Source organism: Chiroxiphia lanceolata, chromosome 2 (genome assembly GCF_009829145.1).
Source record: "Chiroxiphia lanceolata isolate bChiLan1 chromosome 2, bChiLan1.pri, whole genome shotgun sequence".
In the NCBI taxonomy this organism is placed as follows: domain Eukaryota; kingdom Metazoa; phylum Chordata; class Aves; order Passeriformes; family Pipridae; genus Chiroxiphia; species Chiroxiphia lanceolata.
In genome coordinates this window covers 72,609,475-72,633,392 of record NC_045638.1, presented here as the reverse complement: position 1 = coordinate 72,633,392, position 23,918 = coordinate 72,609,475, and the positions used below count along the sequence as shown (strand labels likewise).

At 36.7% G+C, this 23,918-nt stretch overlaps 1 protein-coding gene across 6 annotated transcripts in view; it reads left to right on the top strand.

Moving 5' to 3' along the window:
• Nucleotides 1-23,455, top strand: part of WASF3 (WASP family member 3) — a 70,825-nt gene extending 47,370 nt beyond the window's left edge. For 4 of the 6 annotated variants that reach the window (XM_032680507.1, XM_032680508.1, XM_032680509.1 and 1 more), the window contains 7 exons: nucleotides 4,603-4,737; nucleotides 8,149-8,302; nucleotides 9,168-9,285; nucleotides 15,143-15,318; nucleotides 17,953-18,216; nucleotides 19,830-20,200; nucleotides 20,899-23,455. In XM_032680507.1, coding sequence (XP_032536398.1) covers nucleotides 4,603-4,737; nucleotides 8,149-8,302; nucleotides 9,168-9,285; nucleotides 15,143-15,318; nucleotides 17,953-18,216; nucleotides 19,830-20,200; nucleotides 20,899-21,056 — 1,376 coding nt within the window. In that variant the 3' untranslated portion in view covers nucleotides 21,057-23,455. Of the gene's footprint in view, nucleotides 1-22; nucleotides 123-4,602; nucleotides 4,738-8,148; nucleotides 8,303-9,167; nucleotides 9,286-15,142; nucleotides 15,319-17,117; nucleotides 17,285-17,952; nucleotides 18,217-19,829; nucleotides 20,201-20,898 lie in introns of those variants that run through there. The other 2 variants (XM_032680512.1, XM_032680511.1) reach the window with 2 other exon arrangements.
• The last annotated feature ends 463 nt before the right edge of the window (nucleotides 23,456-23,918 follow it).

The window sequence follows — 23,918 nt, the reverse complement described above, 5'->3', positions numbered from 1 at the left end:
GCATTCTGTATGAAACTGTGCACTTTCATATAAGGCAAAATGTTGTCTGGGGACTCACCTCCACTTGGGAGGAGAGAATCTACTGCTATAGGGAGAATTGGGAGCATTTGCAACCTGTACCTGTAAGTACTGTGATGTTTTACCTACTAAACATAATCATGCAGCAAAGACTTGAACGCTTCCACAAAATACTCCCATGTTTTTGGCAGTGGAGTTTGGTCTGATGACTGCAAGATTTCAACCAGTGAAAAGGCTGCTTTCTGCAACAGGATCTCTTGCAGGATGGTTTTGTTCCCAAGTTTTACGTATGTCTATATATGGGGAAGAAATAATAAATAGCATCTGATTGTTGTTGAAGATTAAATATTAAAAACTGTATGCCCTCCTGCACTAAACTTTTCTTAATTAGACTGCAGTCTGTACATTAACAATACTCACTGTGTTTCAAGTTGCATTACCACTTGAAATAATTCCTTTCTGTGAGTCTTGAAATATTTTGTATTTTTCATGTTTTTGGCTTCTCTGTTCATTCAGATGCTACCTGTCAGGTTGAAATCTTACCTACATGGATATAAAACATCTGAACATAGGTACAGAGCTACTTTCTTTGACCCATGTGCAGGTGATACCAAACGGTTTTTACTGTACAACATAAAATGGAGGAAGTGTCATCTGCAGAGACTTGGAAGACTTTTTCTTTCACTCAGAGAACAATATCCACCAGCTTGCCTCCTAGTATTTACTTGGGTAGATTGACCATTGGCTCAGAGTTTCATTGGTTTTCATGCAGGCCTGAGCACACTGCATCCAGCTTTGTGTCACTCTGCTCTTTACTACTGCTGAATCAGGCTGGATTGGAAAGTTAGCTTTTTTGCCATTTAGTGTCATGCTAGAGGTACTGTGAGAAAGCAAATGAGAATCAAGACCTAGTCAGTAACAGCCCACCACTTTTGCTCATTTAAAAAAAGGAGAAGGGGAAAGCATGAGTCTAATGTTTCTAATTAATCCAGTTACAAATGGGTGGGTGGAATCACTGTCTTCTGCTCTATATTGTGATAAAATGAGCATATCCTGGATGAATTCCAGTTTGTGGAACAGCACAGAGTTCTGTGGGACATTTCAGTCCTTACCTAGGATCCTGAGGAGAGCAGCAGTGCAGTGCTGGCTCCTTTTCGAGCAGCCTTTGTGTCATCTTTATTCCAGTGTCTGACAGAATCAGTTAAGCTGGAAAAAACCTTTGAGATCGAGTCCAGCCTGTGACCAAACACTGCCGTGTCAACTACACCATGGCACTAAGTGCCACATCCAGTCTTTGCTTAAATGCCTCTGGACACCAGAACGCCAAGTGAAATTACCTTCTTGCTTTCATAATGCATGTTCATGGCGTGAAAAATGGTAACCTTTCTAATGCACTCAAAGTCTTTCTCTTGAGCGTGTTGTCCCCAGTACTTGCGTTGCAGAGCAAGGAGTGCAAAGGAAAGCTGTACTTTTCAGACTCAAATTATGTGAATGGAAACTAGGTAGAGTAATAAACACGATGGGTTTCCAGTTTTCAGACAAGCCAGCATCATTGTTGAATTCCTTTTATGGTACAGCACTGAGCATTTTGACTGTTGACAAAAGATACCTTTGGGGTAATGTGTTCAATGTGTTACTGCACGCTTTTTTAATGCAGTATTTGAAAATCAGCTGTAATTCAGGTGATGTTTAGTCTCTGCTAGAGATGTTATATACTGGTGTGGCAAGATGATGTTTCATGTAATTACTGTAGAACTTGAATAGAGAGTATTATTTAAATTATTTGTGAAATACTGTTCTGCAGAAATGTCTCTTAAAGCTTGGAAATTTATTTTGTGAGCAATGAAATATACAACCCTATGAAGACAACCTGTGAAAGTGCTAGAAAGAGGTACTTTGGTTAATTGACATTAAAAACTATGGAAAGCAGGGATTTGCTGAGGCAGAATCATGACTAAATTTTCCTGCAACTACTTCAGTGGCTGGAGGGAGTCTTAGAAAGAAAGACTGCATAATTTCTTTGGAGAATTTTTAAATTATTATATACATAATGTTTTTAAACCACTGTCTTGTAGTACAAAAATCAGCTCTTAAGTTAAAAGATACATGATTCTATTTCAGATAGGTTGGCGTTTTTTTCCCTGCTTGTTTCTGTTTTGTTAAAAATCTAATTTAAAAGATGGTAACGTAAAGTAATACTTCTCAAGTGTTTTCTATTTCTAAAATTTACTGCATCATGATAATCAGGACAGCATGTCTAATATTGCTTTACCATGTCACTGTTTTCACAGGTTGACAAGGTGTCTTTCACATGTTTTAGGGTAACAAGTGTCGAAAAAAATTTAAATATTAACTGAAGTATGTTCCTACTTTGGTTTCTGAAAAAACTGATAAGCACCCATCTCCTTGACTTCTCTAGGTGATGTGTTTAATCCTAGAATGGAGCAGTCCTCCCTCAGCAGGCTGATTTCAATATATTAACATAAACTAACATCCATTAAAATTGATTGAGCTCTGAATACTGGTGGCTGAAGAATGTAATAACTGCTTTATTTAGCTGAAGAGTTGAAAAGCTTATTTGTTCCATAGCTTGGAATAACATCTTCAATTGGAGCAACTAAATCAAATGGGAATTATAATTGAATCTCAACTGGCTGCTAGGAAGCACTTAGAGAACACTTTTTAAAGTGTGTGGCGGTTGAACACTGGCATAGGTAGTCCAGAGGAGTTGTGGAGCCTCCGTTCTTAGAAGTGTTCCAAACCCTGCTGGTCAGAGTCCTGGGCAACCTGCTCTGCCCAGTCGTGCTTTGAGCAGGGAAATGGGCTAGAAGATTTTCAACTTCAACTATGCTGTGGTTGTGTGACCTCTGTTTTGGAGGGGGAGGAGGTTAGGAACGTGTAGACAGCACAGCTTGCCTATCCACCTTGTACTGGCACATGAAGCAGAGTTTGGATACACCAGAATACCTAATGTTTTGGGTTAGTTATTGGCTGATCTTACGTTTAGTGAAGAAATCTATTACTGGTGAAGTCCTTCATTTGAAGGCAATCACATTAATTTTTTTTCTGTAATTCACAAACAGTGTTTTTGAACTTGTTTTAGTGTAGTTGTCATTCCTTTCCCCCCAAGGGGGAGAATGATCCAAGAAAGGGGCAGATCCTCTTGTATTCCTAAGTGTGACTATATTTTTTTTTTTCCAATGATGTTCACAGGATGGGATCTTAATTGAAATTTTCATTATATTTGTACTTTATGAAGTATTAAAGTTGGTTATAGGACCCAACTTAAAATGTCAATAATTGCTGTTCTTTTGGAAGCCACTTGTCATTTAGCTGGTTAATACATATTCCATGTTGTTCCAAATATTAGACAAGGTTTCACTTTCCCCCTCCCTTCCATTTCTGCTCTTTGGACTGTTCTCGATGCAGGTCATAATTAATTCAGGTGTAGGGTTTTAAAATGTATTTTTATTTAAAAAGCACGGTTAAGTGCAAGAGACAGGATTTTCCTTTTTGCAGGGAGAACGGATGGAGTGGAGATGTCTTGAGGGGTTTTGGCTACAGAAATTGTAGAGGGGGGATCTTAAAGGGAAGCAGCAGTATCTGTGTAGGAGAGACTGTAGTTCAGTGAAGGCAATAAATTTAGGTGGAAACTGAAATTTGTAGGGTAAAGTTCTGGGGCAGGAGGTATTAAATTGGGGATCCGGAACCACTGATCCAGAATGGTGGAGAACTTTGGGTTGGGGCATGAAGACAATCAAACTGTAGATGAGGATGCCTAGTACTTTGGGAGGTCTAGGAAAGGCATGGGCATGCACAATGGTCTGTGGACCAAGGAGCATTGGGCTTGTCATAAGGCACCTCCTGTCCACTGTAGCACTTTTAGGTTAGGGCCTGAAGCTGCAGATCTGGACTGGACTATCCACTCTCATAGTGATAGAGAGCATACAGCACCTGAAAGGGAGGACAAAAGGTTGTCAACTCCACTTTTGTGGTGCATAAATTCCAGTGTGGCCATAGGTAAATGTCAGTGCCACCTTTCTATCTGAAATGACTCCCGGGACAGCGACATGTATGCAGTGAGCATTTGTAGAGGTAAGTGGGCTGCCCTGCAGGAGGATCCTGGTTTTTATCTGTTTTTGCTCAGCCTTCATTTTGATGTTGGCTTGTGCTTATAATTAAATCTTAATGACTATGGATTGCAAGATTTTAATTTCAAAATTTACTTCAGAAGCTTTTATGGACAGTAGTAACTTTGGGCCTTTTCATCACAAAGGCAGGTTTTAATGATCAGTTTTCCGACAGTTGGCAGAATCCTGCATAAGGATTAAAATTTGTAAGTTTCTCCTTTTTTTTTATGTAGAAGACTAACCAGGGTGTCCAGGAGAATAGACTTCAGGCAGCATTTATAGTGTATTTTGAAATTTTTGTACAAATCTGTTGGCCAAAATTTTGCTGTATGACAAACTGTGCTGTTATAGTCCTATAGCTACTTTCTATTATAACTTCATGATATCGAAGCCTTTTGTCTTGTGTTTTGTAAGCCACTAGCAAAGGGATTTCCCTCTCTGTTTTCTTATGCAGGCAAACATGCTGAAGACATATTTGGTGAATTGTTTAATGAGGCCAACAGCTTTTACATCAGAGCAAATTCCCTTCAAGACAGAATTGATCGCCTTGCTGTCAAAGTTACCCAGCTGGATTCAACAGTAGAAGAGGGTAGGTAATTGCATGAAAGCATTGAGCCAGAAGTGATGTTGACAAGACCACAGTATTTAATTACACAACAATCTCTGTCTTTTCAAAGTAATCCTGTACCAATATTTTGTCTTGTTGTCTCAGTAAAGCAAGCTGGGAAAAATCATTTTAGCAGAGCAAGAAAAAGTATTCTTGAGTGTTGTAACTGCTGTCATTAGTGTTACTTCAATAAGCCCCTGTAGTAATAGAACCACTAAGTTGCCTTTTTCCCAGGGAAAACTTGTAGTTTGTGAGTTTAGTAAATCCAAAATGAGTAAATCTAGTCCTTACTGGAAATAAGTCAGAATATTGGAAAAAGTTTGAGACAGTAGATCTGTTTATTTCAGGGTGGGGTAGTCACAAACTACATTAATAGTGTCTGTTCTGTGGTCATCTAAGATCTCGTAATACTCTTTATCTAAATAAGACACTGTGTTTGCATCAACTAGGTGAAATTCTCCAATGGGTTCTAGTCACTAGAAATAGTATTTCCTTTAAAAAACTGTAATAACTGCACTCACATGTTTTGTCATTCACTTCATAAATACACAGTGAAAACAAAGGATTTAAGTAACATTATATTGTTTGATATCACTTATTTGGGCAGGTAAAACATGTTTATCTGTCTAGCTCTAAAAGCTGGAATGTACATCTTGCTTTCATGCTTCATGTCTGAGCCAGTCAGACATGTCATGTGTTCCCTGTTAGAAGATTCCTTACATTTAGTAAAATGTACAAGCTTGTTACATCAGGATGATAGTGCAGTATTTACTCAGTAGCAGTAAATGCTACTTGTGATATATTTAATAGTACTATTTATATGGTTTATATATGGTCCTTGCCATTTATATTTGTGTAGTTTATATATTTAATACCACTGTTAGTGATAATAATAAATGTTATAGTTGGTATTTACTAATGTAATATTTAGTCTTCCATTTTAGCTTGTTACTGTCTGAAAATTATTACATGTCTGAGTGTTTTATCTGATTTTGGAACATATTAACTGTTAGAGTATCACAGTTGATCACAGATGCCCAGAGAAGTTATGGATTCCCAGTCCCTGGAAATGTTCAAGGGTGGGTTGGATGGAGCTTTGAGCAACCTGGTCCAGTGAAAGGTGTGCCTGCCCATGGCAGTGGGGTTGGAACTAGATCATCTTTAATGTCCCTTCCAACCCAAACCGCTCTGTGATTCTTTGATACAAGCACCTTTATTTTAGGTGTCAACAGCTAGAGAGGAACATTAAGTTATTATGGAATCATTATTCAGCTTAGTTTCAAAGGCATGTTGTGATGGTAATATGAGCAAACTAGATGATCTTTATATACTGTAGTTGTTCTGTGCTGAGGTGGATGGTGTCAGTCTTCATGACTTTTAAGTCTATAATTTTTTGGAAACTCAGTCCTCATCAGAGGTTGTTTTTGCTCTTATTTCTTTTTTCTAATGTCTCATTCGTGTTATGCAATACCTTCTGGCCAGTTTCCAGAGTGTGGAGAATAATTAAAAGCAATCTATTGGAAGGGGAGACTAGTGTATGGACTATGAATTTAATCAGTGTTTATTTTCAATTGACAGCAGTTATTACTCTTGCATTGCTAATCATGTTTCAGATTAATAAACTACATATAAAAACTGCTGTCACTTTAATGTCAGTAGTAAATTTTATTAGCTATTTTGTAGAAGTTGAAGTCTATAACAATTCATTGCACTGTCACTAATACTCAATATATTTCTGGATAGCTTAGGCATTTAAGTAAAATGTCAATTGCTAGATTTAGGTGCATCAGTGATTTCTTACATTCTTAGCTATAAGGGAATATATAAAAATAGAATATATATAATACTGCAGTTGAAAAAAATTAAAGGAATTAAGGTTACGTTTTCAAAAACATATGAATAACTTAGGCTAAAAAACCCCAGAAGAAGGGGATTTTTACTCTCTTGAACGTCTTCCTCTAAACAAGAATATACCAATTCAGATATATACATCTGAAAAAACTGCCTGAAATACCTTACCTTGTACTTATAGGCAGGTTTAAATAGAAAGTACTTTCAGAAATCGTTTTGATACTTTAGATGATGTGGATGAGGGAATGACTATTTGAAATGAAATATTCTGTGCTTAATTTTTTGCTATTGTAAAAGTTATGAAACAATCTAAGTGGTCTCAGAGTGAGAAGCAAGACCTCAGCACAGACATCAAAAATAGTTGAGTAGAGAAGTCTGAGTGGGACTTGGTTTCCATCATGGCAAGGGATAAAAGTGTCAGACTTCATGCCTTTCTGTTTTTCCAGGTCATGAATATACTAAATTTTTGGCCAATCCTGTTCAATTACCATGTGAAATTTCTCATAATTTGTTCTTGAGACTCGATAAATTAGATGAATGGGCAAGAACTATCAGATGAAATGACAATGATAATAAAAATAGAAGAAGCCAGTGCATTTTGTTTGCACTATTGCTACAGCTTACACTCCTAGAAAACAGTTGCCTCAATTCAAGAAGTAGTTAATGCTGTTGTAGACAACTCAGTGAAGACTTCAGCATTCTGTTCAACTGCAGTCAAAAACCTGTATTTCAGGTTGCTTTAAAGTGGAGGATGATGTGGAGAGCTTACTGCCACTCTTAGATTGTGATTAGCAATAACTGGATCTTTTTAGCAATGGTCACTTTATCTCATGGAAACTTGTATTCAGAGTGAAAGAAAGCCTTGCTAAAAATGACAGGAACAGTTAAAAGCAACTGAAATCTTTCACTTGAAAAGAAAGGATGAAAAGGCTAATATTGTTTTCCCCAGAACTGTGTATGTGAAAAGATTAAATGGAAGTATGTAATTGGACTGTACAAAGAACATAATATTTCTCTCCATAGAGACGTGAGAAAAACTTACAATCAAGGAGTGCTCAATTATATGGAAAAACTTTCAAGCTGAAGGATGGTTAGAGAGGTAGAACTCTTTCTCACAGGAAGTGGTTCCACTCATAATTTAATCATATGTAGAATGGGATTGAATGTTTATGGATAGATACCATGTGTAATTATTGCTGTGTCAGAGGAATACCACACCTTGCATTTCAGTCTTGAAGCCAGGATAAAGCTTATAAGGAAAAATCATTGGATGTCTGCATGGGACAGCATTCTTGCATCATATTCCAAGACACAGTCCATGGTCCTGTTATTTTAAGTGACGTTCTGGACCAAGTGGGACTTAAATCTGTTTTATTATGGCAGTTCTTACATGCCTTTAAGCTTAAATATCATGATTATCCACTAAAGAAAAATATTCTATATTTTGCAGGAAATATTTTATATAGCTACTGAGAAATGGATGTTTTTTTATCCACTTTTGTTCATTTCAGACCTGTGGTAAATGTAATTTTTTTCTAACAGTATCCTTACAGGATATCAACATGAAAAAAGCATTCAAGAGCTCAACAATTCAAGATCAGCAGGTAGTTTCAAAGAACAGCATTCCAAACCCAGTGGCTGATATTTATAATCAGAGTGACAAACCACCACCTCTGAATATTCTTTCACCTTATAGGTAAGGAAATAGTCATTGATTACATCCTTGTACTTTGCCCTTCATCTCCTGCTTGTATGCAGAGAATAATTACAGCAGAAGGGAGATGCTTTATTGATTATGGAGATCTGATTTTTCAGGGACTTTCCTGTTTATGGAAACAAAAATTGCTGTTGCCACACTTAAAATTGTAAGTTGTACCTAACAAAAATCATCATATTTCAACATAAATCTTACATGGCAGCACAGGATCAGAGAGCAAGGGCCATTGATGATATAGAAAGTGAAAATAAAATAAATAATATACTGAACCGATTTCTTTGGTGGCTTTATCCAGAAGGCTGGATTTGTTGCTTTTGCCTTCCTGCTGTTGTACACCCACAGTCTGTACCTTTTCCTGGTTACTTACTGGTGAGTAGAAGAGCAACAAGTAGGACTACATTTGCTTTTTTCTTTTCCTGTTTCCTTTAAATTTATTGTTGTTCATGAAATGAGTGCAGTTTGTCTGCCTGAAGGGTTGTGGACAATGGGGTTTTACTGTGTTCTTCAGTTTTTGAGAGGTACTACGTTGTGAGGTGTCTGTATAAAACAGGCACTCAATCTGCTGTAAATTATTTGAATTTTTTTTGAGACTGATATATCAGCATTTGCAGTGTGTTTCATTTTTAAGAGCTTTTAATTGGAAGGTAAATTTGTTGGATCTATAATTGAAGGATGTAGTTTCTGCCACTCTTACAGATGATGGTGGTTATTTGTTTATAGGCATCCAGTTAGTAAGAGTTGTTATTGATCAGCTTGAAGCTTGGATGACTGTCAAAGAAAAGTTTTGTGGGTTTAAAACATACTAATTCATGTATTCTTAGCTTTTCTTCTGCTGTCTTTCCAGGGATGATAAGAAAGATGGATTGAAGTTTTATACTGATCCTTCCTATTTTTTTGATCTTTGGAAAGAAAAAATGTTACAGGATACTGAAGATAAGCGAAAAGAAAAGAGGAGACAAAAGGTAAAAGCAGGAACATAACAGCACATGTCTGCATTGCAATTTTGTGTATGGCTGTCCAGGCATAAAAATTTCCAGGTCATACTTAATTTCTGTGTATGGAAAGACTATTCTTCTTTATGTGTGGCTGTAGATTCACTTGGTTCCATTTTTATAGCTTATACTGATTATTTTAAGAAGGCAGCAAATTGAATTTTAGGAGTACTGTGGTTATTGAGTCTTCTTCCAGTATCTGCTTATTAGTACTAAGCAAAATGGCCCTGTTGTGCTTCGGAAAAAGACACTATGATGGGAGGGAGAAGGAATTTGAATTATAGTTTCCTTTATTTTCACAGTTCCTTATCTAGCAGCATCAACTCCGGTAGCAAAACAAGAGCTTATCCAGAAATAAATAATTCTGTTGTTAGTAAGATGATAATATGCAGCGAAATTATTCTGTGGTTCAGCAGCAAGAGAAGATTAATTTTAGGAGTAGTATTCTTTTTTTCCTCTAAGTTTGAAAACCAGCAAAAAAGAAGCTTTTTCACAGAAAAGATTCTGATGCAATCAAGATTTTTGTAATAGATTTTAGTTGTGAATGGAGAAATGAGTTGCTATTCCTGCAGCTTCTTTGTGGTCAATGTTTTTATCAAATTGGAGGGTTTTAAGGTTTTTGAAGGTAAAGTGAAAAAGGAAAGTTTGAAGCAATGACTATTGCTTATGTTACGTGGCAGAAGGTGCTTTTATAAATAGGTTCAGTGAGAGATGAGGGACTTACAATAAAAGGAATCTGAACAAGATATACTGAATGCTCAGAGGAAACAGAAGGAAGCCACTCAGTTTTCAGTACATGTGTGCATATATCCACATACATGTGTATATGTGCACATGCATCATCCATCTTAGCATACCTAGCTATACGTGTCTGTATGTAAGCAGGTATCATTATATGTGTATAATCATGTATAATACATGTGTGCACAGAATGTCTAGTACATGAATATGCCTGCTAATGTATATTTGTATATATACATCACACACGTAATACAACTGTGTGTATATATATGCCAGTATATATGGTACCTGCTTAGAAATAAAATTGTAGGGCGTGACTGGGAAGCTTTGCTATTCTGTTAGAATAAATTCTATTAATTCCTTCTTCCTTTTGGTGGACAAAACTTTCTGACTACAGAATTTTTAAACAAAACCTGAAGACTTGGTTTAACTAAAAGATTTAGTGAATTCACGGCTTTAAAAATCCTGGAAGAAATAAATCAAGTCTCCCTGTTATGATTATGAGTCAAAACATTTTATGTTTTGGCAGGTGTCTCAGTATTGAAATATTGCATAGAATTGAAAAAGCTGGGTAGGCATCTTCAATAGTTATATATAGCAAAGTATTAGAAAATATTCAGTTGGTTATTTGTGTGGTTGTATAGAAATGCAGTTTCTATATAATGCAAGATTATATTCCCACTATATTCTCAGTATGATTAGTCATAGAGCTGAGTGAAAGACTGGAATTAATTAAAGCAGCTCTCATTCTGTAGTTTAGTTGGTGGTTTTTTTAGATTTCATTCAGTATTCCTTTATGAAAAATATATAGAGATAATAGCAACCTTTCCTCCTACCTTTTTCCCTCAAGTTTAGATATTTTCACTAGGTAGGGGAAGAAAAAGAAACTATCAACTGCTAGCTTTTTCATTCTGATTTACTGTTAAAAAGGAAAAAATACAAATGCTTTTGTAAAAAATTATAGTGTTGCTGGATTTTTTTTTATTCCTTTAGAGAGATTTCTACGAAACTATATTTATAAATTTGCTCTTAGACTTTATCTAAGGCAACACATCCCATTTATCTCCATCCATGGTATATCTTTTTTTGTAGATTTTAATTGTCCTATTACAGTCTACAAACCAAATGTAAATGTGCTCAATTCCAATTGTGTAGGATTATAGCCAAACATCACAGAAATACACCTTGATAAATTCTAGCTGAAGTGCTGTTTGATTTGATTAAATATATAACAAATCCGACAAAGAAGAAAGCAGCATAGATTTGAGTCTGCATGGATGGCATTTGCTTCCTGATAGGAAGAAATCTCAATTCTGGCTTTCCAGAAGCTGCTGTGCAAAGGAGCATTTCATCATCTGCACTCTGTAGAGAGCTAGAGGGTTTTGGTGGGATGTCTCACAGGCACACTTTGTTCCACAGGTTGCTGAATCAGCTGTCCTTTTTCTTTTGTTCTTGTTCTTATGATAGCAGTGACCAGGAATGAATCCAGAGGATTTGTTAATAATCTGGTGGCTGAACTTGTATTTTGAATCTGTTAAGTGAGAATTCTTTACTCAATTTGTGCTCTACAGAAGCACAGAATTTGAAAGTTGTTGAGAAACTGTGCAAGTGAAATAAATATATATTGTTTAGCAAATTACAAGCTAGACATCCAAATGCCATCCTACTCAGCTGACCAAATGTAGCTGGTTTTTAGCCTCAATTTTTCAGGTGCTCGGTGAAGTCTGAGAGTAGTCCTCGCACCAGAGAATCAGTTTTCCAATATTATTTTGGTAATTTGCTTTAATTACTTGAGCTGTTGCAGCCAGAGGTTTGTGAAGAGTTTAATTTTCCTGCCTTCAAATATCATGTTATTGTTTCTGTATTCAGTTTAATTGAAAAAATCTAAGAGGCTTCCTCTGATTTGGCTTCTTCAGGTGAAATTTTTTCTGTGAAAAAACCTGTAATTTAAGTTTAAAATATGTCTAGGCTGGTTTTTTATGTTTGGTAGGTCCGTGGCTAAGACTTCAATGTAGTTTTGACTTTTGTATGTATCAGTAATGTTCTGAGTTGAATGACTGTATTAGGGGCCAGTTGTTTACTCTTGATTTACCAAAGGAAAGTTGTATTAATTTGCTTTTTATTGTTCCCCATTTTTTTTCTGAGACTAATTAGCTATTTAAACAAGTAAAAACCTTTAAATTTTGAAGGCTTGTATTTCAGAAATTGTTCTTGGTTACTTGTGTTTTGATAGGATCTTATAAATTTGCGGTCTAGAAAATACTCTATGCTTGTGCTTCCAGTTTTTTGAAAGTATTGCAAATAGTTGCTGAAGGTACTTTCTGTTACTAGCTCCAGTTCTTTATTAAGACGCTTGAAATATCACTTGCTAATTCTTGATGCAAATATCAAACTTTAAAATTAACTCAACCATGTTTGGAGGCTCTAATATGCTTGTGTTTGCTGAAATAATTTCCTGCCATCAGCTGAAGGATGTACCTCTTTTCTGGCTTAACCTACAGCACCCACTTGTCTGCCACAGCTTCTATTTAAAGGAAGTAACTCTTCTTAATATAACTTAACTTTCCTAATAAATATTTCTGACTGTAGTTATGTTGAAAGGCTTCAGCTCCCCTAGAACTCTGTTGTCATTGCCCTGGGTACTAAAACTAGAGCTGTCCCCATTGTTTGTCACGGTAATGAAACTGCTACTGGAACAACTTAGTACCACTGTTAGAAGTATGTGTAGCTTTGTCAGCTGCTAGGAATAGGCCTGCCCCACTGTTTTGTAAGAAATTAAAATGTTTGAGATGCATTTATATAATATTTAATCCAAAAATCAATACCAGTAGCATTTAGTACTGCTTTAGAAAAAAGTATTCCAGCATATTTATTCATTAGCACACTTAGAGATGCTGGTCTGGATCAACCTATCCAACTCAAATCTGATCCAATAAAAACAAACTAAGCTTTGTGTTTATTTTATGTTGTTTACACATGCATATATATTTACCTTTTCATAAAAAAACACAGTGATCTCTTTAAAACCAAACTTTTAAATAGGCAATTATGTGGAAGCAGTCATGCAAGCATTCCTGATGGTACAGGAATTGTGTCAAAGTTGTCTTCTGAGTAGCATCATAGATTGGTCAAAAGGTGGATATATACTTTGCAAGCAATACGTAGCTGTCACCCTTAGGTGAAGTTATTGTTCTGTAAGAAGAGAAAAACTAAGTGTTTTTGGTGAACCAAAAGACTTACTTGTACTTTCCTCTCAAATCTGGTGTGATTTAGTAAAAAATCTTAATAAATTAATCAGGATGAAAGTCACAAATTAAAAAAAATTGCAGCAAATAATTGAAAGAGACAGGTGTAAAGCCTTTAACAAATATATATTCAACCACAGCAATAAGCAAAACCTTATATATTTAAATTAAAGTATGAATGAATCTGTCTCCTCTCTGCTCCTTATCCTGTACTAGGAGAATTTGATGTGAAAAAGTGGTACTAAACATAACCTGGATAAAATAAGTGTGTGATTCTGAAAAGGTTGTGGAGGAAAAAGATTTTAGGGGAGTTAATTAAAAACCAAGATAATGATCTTTACTTAACATGAATCAGACCAAAAATCTGCGTACGGCAGGGATGAGCAAGTGTTGTTGTAACTTTAGACGTTGAGCTTTAAAAAGACTTTTCTCCATCATTATTAATGTTGGCAGGATCAGCAGGTCCCTCATGCAGACATGCATGAATGAAGAAGAGATCCAAAACAAGGGCAATTAATCTATTTGATAGTTTTTTGTTAGTTATGTAATGTTAAATACATTATTTCAGAATTATTTCCTCAGTGCTGTTTGACAGTTGGAGTAAAAAACCTGTGTGCATCTGTGGTGTACTTTTTGTTGAGCTAGCTTTCTGACTATTATCCCTTACTTTGGAGGTGTCCATTCCACAATAAAGGCTTGCATGTCAGTGTTTGACCAAACTCTTGTGTCAGTACAATTGATTATGACTGCATTCTCAGGATAGCAATATAATTATTTCCTGAGAAACTATTTTTCTAGCAGCCAAAACCCTAATACCAACTTACTAATAGATAAAACATGCTTAAGCTTTTTATGAATTAGTATTCTAAGATGTGGGATCTCGAGCTGATTAAAAAAACATCTAGGGCCTTCATAAATACTGAGAAAAGGAGTGGCACATACGCACCTTCTCAGTTTGGATTGAACAAACTTGTTCATTTTTTTAATTGAAGCACCAATTTGGTTTTTATATTCATACTAATTAGTCAGAAGTAAGTGAGGACAACATTTTGGAGGTCTCAAAGTGTTGAGTCCCGATATTAGGAGATCTTATTATCAGTAAGATAAAGATAAATAAATAAGATAAATACTGACATTGGTTGAGCCTGATATAATGCTGAAAGATTTAAATAACTAAGCTGAGTGATCTATCATGAAGCTATCATGCTGTAATATATTGCTGGCCTGAATAGCAGAGAGAATTAGTGTAATTCATTTTTATATATGATAATGGGAAACAATGATGAGGAAAAACTAGGAAGAATTACGGTAGTTAATCAGATCTAAGAAGGGAGAGGAAGTTTAAGCAAACAAAAATCCTTTCACACAGACTATGGAATAGGAAAAGGTGTCCAGTTTTTCCATACTTCCCCAGGCCCTGGTGACTGTGACCGTAACAAAGAGCCAGAGTAGCCCTTAGCATATTTAACATATTCTCAGAAGTCTGATTTGCCGGAGGTGAAAATTAGAAGTGCTTCAGGATTTATAGAAATAAAAGACAGAAAAAGTTAAACTTTCTCACTTTTAAAATCAGTCACATTTCTGTATTGGGAAACAAGTAGGTTGGTGTTGCTGTAGCATATACATCCTACAGAAGAAGGACAAATCAGCAGTCTTGCTACTAATGAGGTTCATAGCATAAGGAGATATTCTCATTTTCAGTGCAGGGAAATTTTATGAAGACTTGGCTTCATCTGTAAATCTGGTCTTGTTTTCATGCAATCTAACTGCATTTTAACCAGCTTTTTTCCTTTCCTTTTTTTCTCTCTTTGCATGCTTTATTTCTTTTGTTTGAATATTAGGAGCAAAAACGTATAGATGGCACCACTCGTGAGGTGAAAAAGGTTAGAAAAGCCAGGAACAGACGCCAGGAGTGGAATATGATGGCATATGACAAAGAGCTTAGACCTGACAACAGGTTGTCTCAAAGTGTGTACCATGGAGCATCTTCCGAGGGATCACTGTCCCCAGATACTAGGTCTGTTTACAGCAAAGCTGTTTGTTATACCACAGTTGTATGTTCAGAAATACTGAGTGGAGTTAGGTGTTTTTACAGGCTGGGAATAGTTAGACAAAACATACAATGCATGTTTTTAAGTTCTTTTCAAAATTATCTTAAAGCATAAATAACGTAACAAATTCTGTAATGATATTTTTCTTCCTCAGCTTCACAGGAGCGTTTTGCCATCATAATGTTATGCACTGCAGTGAAAGAAGTGTTTGCCGCATGCTTTATATTTGGTCTTGAGTAGCTGTAGTTAAAAAAGCATTTAAGTCTGCCTTTAGTAGATAATGTCAGTACCTCTTTTTTAGTGTCTAGTTTGTTTTGTGCACTGCTGATAGCTTAATAAATATTTTTTCTGTGATCTATTCAGTTCAGCATACTTTTGCCTCCAACAGAATGCTTTAATGGGAGAAGAGTTCAGCTTTATTGATGTTACATTAGTCTAAAGAGCAAGCTACAAAACCAGATGCAGTGTTACTGCTTGAAATACAGAAATCTCTGCTTAGAGACACCCAGCAGAATTCATTTTCATTGACTGAGATTCCCTTTGAGCTCAGTGGGAGGTACCTTTTCTAGGTGTGCATTGAAATCCGAGTTTTTTTCACTAAGCTGGTCTCACCAGAGTATTTTCCCACTTATTTTATTTCCTTCGTCTGTTGTGATTAAGTGCTAGCAGTAAAGTTAGAAAGAAATAGAGTCCACTGGAAAAAGCGTGTAACAATTTAATGTTTAAATTGTTGAATGTCTAGGTTGAGGAAGCAGCTACCACTGCAAAAGTGTGGGCTGATACCTGTAGTCCACTGTCCAGTGGAGACTAATTAAAACAAAATCTGCTTAGGACTTGGCAGATATAATGTTGTGGTCTTTGTGAAGAGTAATCAACTTGTAATTGAAATATGAAATTTAAAATAACATTGGTATTGCTGTTTTAATAATGGATTCAGAATCCCTCTCTAAAAGCCTTTGTCTTTTTTTTTTTTTTCAGTTTCTAATGCAAAAACCTTGTCTCCTGTTGGTCTTAATGAAACATTGCAGACTGACAATACTTTCCACAGGTTGATCTAGTAAAAGATGTGAATTTTTTTCATCAGGAGTTCTGTTTCACACATTTTGTGTGTTTTTTTAGCCTTAACACCTTGCTTCCAGGATTCCTGTGTTTAAATCAGGATCGTATTGAAGTGATTTGTTTTTTATTTTCCAGCAATGTCAATATGTATGCGACTGTTTGCAAATATCTATAGTACTTGCCATGCGTAGGATATTTTTAAGCAGAAATTGTAGGATGCATCTCTATGTTGCATTTAGATGTTGTGGTATGACAGATATCTTGTACTTATATAAGCGTTTCAGATTTTTTTCAATTTATGGAGTTCTTTACATTTCAGTGAATCTGGTACCAGACATGGAATCCTGAAATCTGTTTTATATGCATGAAGGGGTAATTCGGGGAATGGTAGCGAGGTGGAGAGAAGGTTTTCTATTTTTTCATCTTGGAGTAGTCTTAAGCTATACAAAACCCCATACATGTAGAAATAAGTACTGATGCCAGAGACATTCGTATGCTGACAGCAACTGCATGAGCAGTGTTGTCTAAGTAAGGTCCTGAAGAAGTGTATTTGATTATATTGCTGTTCTGGTTCCAATGCCAAACTGAAAAAAATCTCTCGTGTCTTCTCGTTTGCTAACTGTAAGACTTACACATTGAATGTCGACATCCAAATGTTTCAACTGTGGCCATTTACCATGTATTTGTTATACTTATTGTACTTTAGAGAGAGAAACACAAGCTGAATCCAAACAGAAACCAGCAAATTAATGTGAGAAAAGTAAGAACAAGAAAAGAAGAGTGGGAGAGAAGGAAAATGGGCATTGAGTTCATGAGTGACGCAAAGAAAATGGAACAGGCAGGAAGCATGAAAGAGGACAAAATGCCCAAAGGGTTTGTTATTTCATTTTACTCAAAGCCCTGGCTTTTTGTTGCTTACCTTGCTTCCAGTCTTATAGATAAGTGCATCAGTTTACTGTGCTCACTAAAAGCCAGGCTGCACCATTGTTCATTACTAAAACAACTATTTACAGTAATGGGACGAAGAGATCCTTTTGCTCCCTCTCTTGGGCTTATTTGACAGAGCATCCTAGACTTTGTATCTTTATGAACTCTCTGCTCAACTAATATTTACATTTCCCAGTTTCTCTAAGCTTTTCCAACAAAATTAATTGTGCAAACAAAAGAAAAAGCATCTTCTAACTTTTGAAATTTGGTTTTCTCTGCACTGGTAAAATATATTTTTCTGCATAATTGCAAATGCTTGTAGTCTTGCTTTCCTTTTTCTGCTGCCATTGTTAACTTGAGGCAGGTCTGGTAAGTATAATCACTTCAAACAACAGACTGTCAAAATCATTGACAAAAACAATAAGCTTCCTTCTGGCTACTAAAGTTCTTGTGCTTTCTATGGACTTAAAATGGAGTGGTGTTTGATAATCAGAGTCCTCTTCCAGCAAGAAAAATAATGCTGATTGCATTCCTTTTAGTTTTTTTTCTCAGTTATTTAGATAATGCCCTGTTACTCTCACATAATCTGTTTTTCTGCATCCGTTTAATTTTAGGTCCCATGCATCTGATGTTACAGATTATTCTTATCCTGCTACTCCGAATCATTCCCTCCATCAGCAGATAGCAATGCCTTCGTATGGAGCAGGAGATGGTCCACAGTACATGGCAGCATCCCAAAGCCATGAGCATGAATACAGACCACCTTCCACCACTGTACGACATGCTACTTTAAACAGACCTCAACAACCACCTCCACCTCCACCCCAGCCTTCAGATGGCCAGCATAGCTCAGTACCTGTGGTACCAGCAGAGTATGGGTAAATCTCCTGATTTATTCTAGTGGATTCTTGACAAAACTAGAGGGATGCATGTTTTGCATAACCGTCATAACGTGTAACGTATCACACAGAAAGATCCCAAATACATCAGTTACCTCCTTGGGCAGGACAGAAAAAATTGGTATAATTTCTATGTGTGAACTGAATTTAAATGAAATAGTGAAAGCAAAAATAACGAACTGCGTATTGAATGTGGTGAAATCAATATGCTTGTAAAATATTAAGGGTTCCTAATATAGTATTAAAAAGGGGATAATTTTTCTTTGAAGTGGAAAACAGTTACAACATAATTTGATTAATACTTTAAACTTCAGGAAATGCATAGAAAAAGTATTGCTCATTGTGATTAATGTGGAGTTGCATCCCTGAAATGACTTTTTAAAGGAGCTTGGGCTAGAACAGGAAGGGCTCTCCTCAGACATAGTCAAATTCCCTACTGCCGCAGGACAAATGCCACTCCATAATTTAAGACAGGAATTTATCAAACTCCTGTGTAGATATTTTGCCTGAATGCATTCTGAAGGAAGGCTTGCTCTAGAGTACTGGCTCTCCAATAGCAAGAAAACATCTATTTTCTAACCAGTCTGTGTCTCTTCTTTATTGTAATTACCTTAAACTTTCAAGCTGTAACCCCAAGGAAGTTGTAGTCATTCTTGCCTTTGTCGTTCTAAACTGGGCAAGCCAAGGATGGTCAGCCTTGCTTGATGCATCCTGGGATAGCATTTGCCTGATTCACGACTGTATCATGTTGCAGATGACTCAGTTATGAGTGACTGCTTCAACCTGCCCTTTCTCTGTTATTTCCAGTGTATAACACATTATTGTGCTTAGTCCTCAGGTCCATGACCGTTGTCAGAATGTTGCAATTGTCAGGAACATTGACATGTCACCGAATGTCATCAGTCACTTTCCTTCCACTCCTGTCTCCTATATCTAGTTCTTTGCCTACTTCATAGCTCTTACAGCCTCATTTTTTTTTCTGCTTAAGATTACTTTTCATGACGTGTTAACAAGGAAAGTAGCTCTTACCTGTACCTCCTGTTTAAAGTATCAATCAATTGTATCAATTCAATTAAATGGTATTTAAATTGATAAACCTAACTGAAGAAGCACATGAGACAAATTATATACCTTTGGGTAAATCTTTCCATTCATACTTTCCATAGCTCTCTATGCCTGAGTTCTCTATTATCTGTTAATATTTGTATAACATTTGGTCTTCTATTGGATCGATACATGTAGTTTGCAGTTTTCTTGGTCCCTTCATCATAGAGCTTGTACTTAATAGTCCCACAAAGTAGCTGTTTAGTAACAAACACTTTATACTGAACTAGGCAGGAGAATAAAGATAAAAAGCTCACTTTTTAGAATGCTGAAAGGATGCTGTCTTGAAAGACATCTGTCTTAAATCTTAATATATTACCAGTACTTGACAGTTCGTATGTTTATAATCACTTGCATATTTAATTCACCAGTTTAAATTCTTTCTGATTTTTGTTTTAGCTGAGGTTGGATGAGAGCAGGTTAAGAGGTGATGATTCTCCAAGTCCTAACTTTCAACGCATTAAATGTTTTTGTTCTGTTTTATATAGGATGCTTCCAGCTCAGATGGTGGATTATTACAACCCTACAGGTCCTCCCCCTCCTCCTCCTCCCCCTATGATTCCTTCAGCACAAACTGCATTTGTTAGTCCCCTTCAGCTTCCTGTGCCACCTTCCCACTCTGGACTGGTGACTGGCTCTACATATGCAGCTGCTCATCCTCCTCCTTCTAGTGGGCTTGTTGTCACTGCTCCTCCTCCTCCCGGCCCACCTCCTCCCCCTCCAGGCCCTCCTGCTGCAGGTGCATCCCTCTCTTCCTCCCCAATGCACATTCCTCCGGCGTCGGAGGCAAAGCGCCATGAACCTGCCCAGGCACCGATAAGCGATGCACGGAGCGATCTCCTTGCTGCCATTAGAATGGGTAAGTGGACACTCAGCTCTAGGTATTACTTTTTTTCAACAAAAGCACTGTGTTTTCTATGGATAGGAGCTCATGGCTTCTTCTGCCAGCTGAGCAGAGTGTCATTAGCCACAGGTACCACACACCTGTTCTGACATTTGTCAGCCATGACTTTGAATCTTTTTCTAATGCCTGAAGATGTAAAACTTTGTCAAGCATGCACTACTGTTTGTGTGGATGTAATAAAAACAGCACTTGTGTTCCTTATGTAAAGTGCCGGTAGATGTACCTGACTTTTGCTTCTGTTTAGAAGAACTGAGTTACCCAACACCAGGCTTCAACCCACTGACTTTTAACCAGTGATTCTTCCTGACTTTGCTTAACAATATGGAGCTGTAGGTCTAGTGGTATTTCCACATACAATTATAAAAATTTCATCTTCAGATCAAAAGGATCTGTATAGTCTTGAATATTTATCCTTAACATATTTATGGCAGTTTTAGAAGTCCAGAAGCATTCAGTCTCTGAGAATGGATTCCGATCTCTCTCTTTTCTCTCGGAATTCCTGCTCAGGGAGTCTCTCCTTAATCAGCGGTTTCTGTTTTTTCCCCTCCTTCTTCCAGAGCGTATTGTTATAATACAATAAACTCACCAATAACAATATGAAACCTAAAATCTCTTGCATTGGAAACTTTGTCTTAGAGTAATTGTCTCTACAGGAATTCAGCTGAAGAAGGTGCAGGAGCAACGTGAGCAAGAAGCCAAGCGCGAGCCTGTTGGCAACGATGTGGCGACCATCCTTTCGAGGCGCATTGCGGTGGAATACAGCGATTCCGATGATGATTCAGAGTTTGATGAGAACGACTGGTCAGACTGAATATGGTCCAAGCCCAGTGGCAACTACATTAAATACTTGGCTTCAGTGGTTGCTCTCTTAGCAAGATGTAAAGCAGGATGTTGACATGTATTAAGGCTAGTGATGGAAGTGCTAAGATTGAATTGGTATTATTCAGAATGCTGTAGCTTAGCAACTCTGGTAATAATGATGTGATTATGCTTATGCAGATCAGAAACTTGTCTTACTTTCAGTATTTACTGCATAATACTTAAGTGCCACTAAATGTAGCAACTCATGTGCTGCGTGCAAAATATGCTGCAGTTGTTGCACTGTTACAGAACCAGCATTTTATTTTACTTTCCTGATCTTGAAGGGATAAAATATATTTTTTTGACTTTACATCTTATTCTTTTAATTATATAAGAAACTTAGGTACTTGTGAATTGGTCTGGTTGTTAGTGTTTGAGGGCAGTTAACTATATGACTGAGTGAAGTGTTAGGTTCCATAAATGTGACTTTTAGCTTTTTTATTAGGTACTAATTATGCCCACCTTAGTCTATTTTTAACCACTTCTGGGCTTAAGTTTTTATGCATAAAGAGTTGATTTTATATTATGTTCCTTTTTATCTTAAACATGTAGCAGATGATGAAATGTATACTTTGAAAAATGAATCCACGTGGTCCAAGAAGAACATTTGGCGAGCAGACTGGATATGTCTGTAACAGTACCAGCTTTAGGTTGCTGGCTGCTTGTTGGGAAGAGTGTTGGGGAGGGGTATCTCTGCTTGGTAGCAGATATACCGTGTTACAAATAAAAGTTAAAATACCTGTAGAGCTTTTTCAGTTTTATGGTAGAGATGACGTGGATGCAGGATAGACCTGATTGAAACAACATGGTTATTGGAGTGTAGAAATGCTACTGTTCTTATGAAGATTGGAACAGTCTGGATCTAGCAATCAGATACATTTCACAAGTATTAAACTTGGTCTTTATGCCTGTAGGTATAAATGTGTGTAAATAAGTTCTGTTGTTGTTGATTTGTACATGTGTAGTCATGTAGCACATTTACTCAGAACTCTTACGTTGAATGTATTTCTCAGTACATCCCATGGATAAAACATTGGCAGTTAAAGCAGTTTTAATGGCTTTTGGGGTACTATGCCACATACATACACTTCTTTTGTTCCTTGCCTAGGGATAGTTTGCTGCCATAAAGTCTGCTTTGACTGTCTTTGTTTTCTTTAAAAATAATTCCTTTTTTTTTTTCCCCCTGCAGTACAGTATTAAAATTTTTTTTGTTTGTTTCGTTTCTGCTCTCTTCTGGACTGAGAATCAGGCTGCTGCTTTGCCTAATGAGGCTTTAAAAAAATTATTCATAGGAGGGGAATAGCCCTTTCCTTACCAGATTACAGTTTTAATCTTTGTAACGGAAGTCTGTGTAATTCCAGGTTTAAAATTTGGTAAAGCTCCTTTGTTCTGTGAGGCCCTATCTGTTCTTAAAAAAAAGTATGTAAAATAAAGAGAAATGGAAGGTGATTATCTAACCTGTGTTTACACCATTAACAGTTTTAGTCCTGAGAATGTAACAGTCTAACACGATGTTTGCATGCAAACTGTTGGCTACTGCATTGCTGTTTAATCTATGTATGACTTTACAATCTGTGGCAGCTGCCTTTATGGTAGGGGGTTAAGATGCTGCCTCAGTTTGGTGTTTAAATTTATCACAAAGTATGACCAATCTCTGCATAGTGGTGAGCAACCACAGCTCTTGGTAATCAGGGGCAGCTGAGGGTATTCATCTCCATCCCAGTTTGAGCTGGTTTTGTCTTTGCCTTAAAATGCCAAGCTAAATTCTGCTTTATTTTGTGTCCTGGAGTCCGAGGCCCGTGTGTCCACCAGAGAGGGCAAAATTTAGGTAATAGCCTGATGGTGGTTTTCATCACTGTATGAGAGATGACTTGTCCTTACCATAGTGGTGTGCTTGCAAAATAATTCTTTGGATGGGTAGTGCAACTGGGACCTCAGTGTTACATCACTGTGTAGGTGATGACAGTACTCTCTATTCTTTTGATACATGCTGAAATGAAACATCTCAGCAGAAAATTCTTACCAATCTCCTGAAATTTGATACAACAGAAGATATATTTTATGAGCACAAAAGTTGAGTGTCTGAAATTTTGTAATTTGTGCTTATTTTAAATAATAAGCATTTAACAAGGAATCAGTTGTGACCAGTTAAGATAGTGTAGATTTTTCAGTCATAGTAGCCAACCTGTTTTTCTGAACCTGCAATGTTGTCATTTTCCTTTTGGTATTTTATGAACAAAATGTGAATTGAATTTAGTGATGTAAACATGATTCTAGGCTGTTTTTATCAGTTTTCTCATACTTTGGGTTGTGGACAAGTAACAAATATGAATAAAATCTCACTTTTGAGCCTGTCTTTCCTTAGATTAGTAAGATTTTGCTGTTAAGTTATTGATAAGTAACAGAAATGAAAATGTAAGGCTTCCAAATGCTGTCTGTGATGCCAGGGAACCATGATGTTCTTGGGATGAAGGCTGGAGCCCACAAAACCAGATTCCCTTGATGTTCTGCTGCTTCTTCAAACATGCATATGTTTTGCTTTTGCAGCCTTGATTCAAGCTCCAAGTTCAAGTTCTTGGTTGGTCTAAATAGTCATTAATTTCCCTACAGGTAGCTTTAGGGGTTTTTTTCAGTGAAATGCATTAAACATCAGCTTTGCTTCCTTTAAGAACAAGGCAGAAAATATAAGTTTTATTAGCAAGTCTCTTTCCCCACTTTCCCAGTAAGAAGGGTCTTTGTAGGTTAATGATGCCAAGCACAATACTGTAAAATGCAAACCCATGTCTGCCTACTAGAAAAAATATTTTTAATT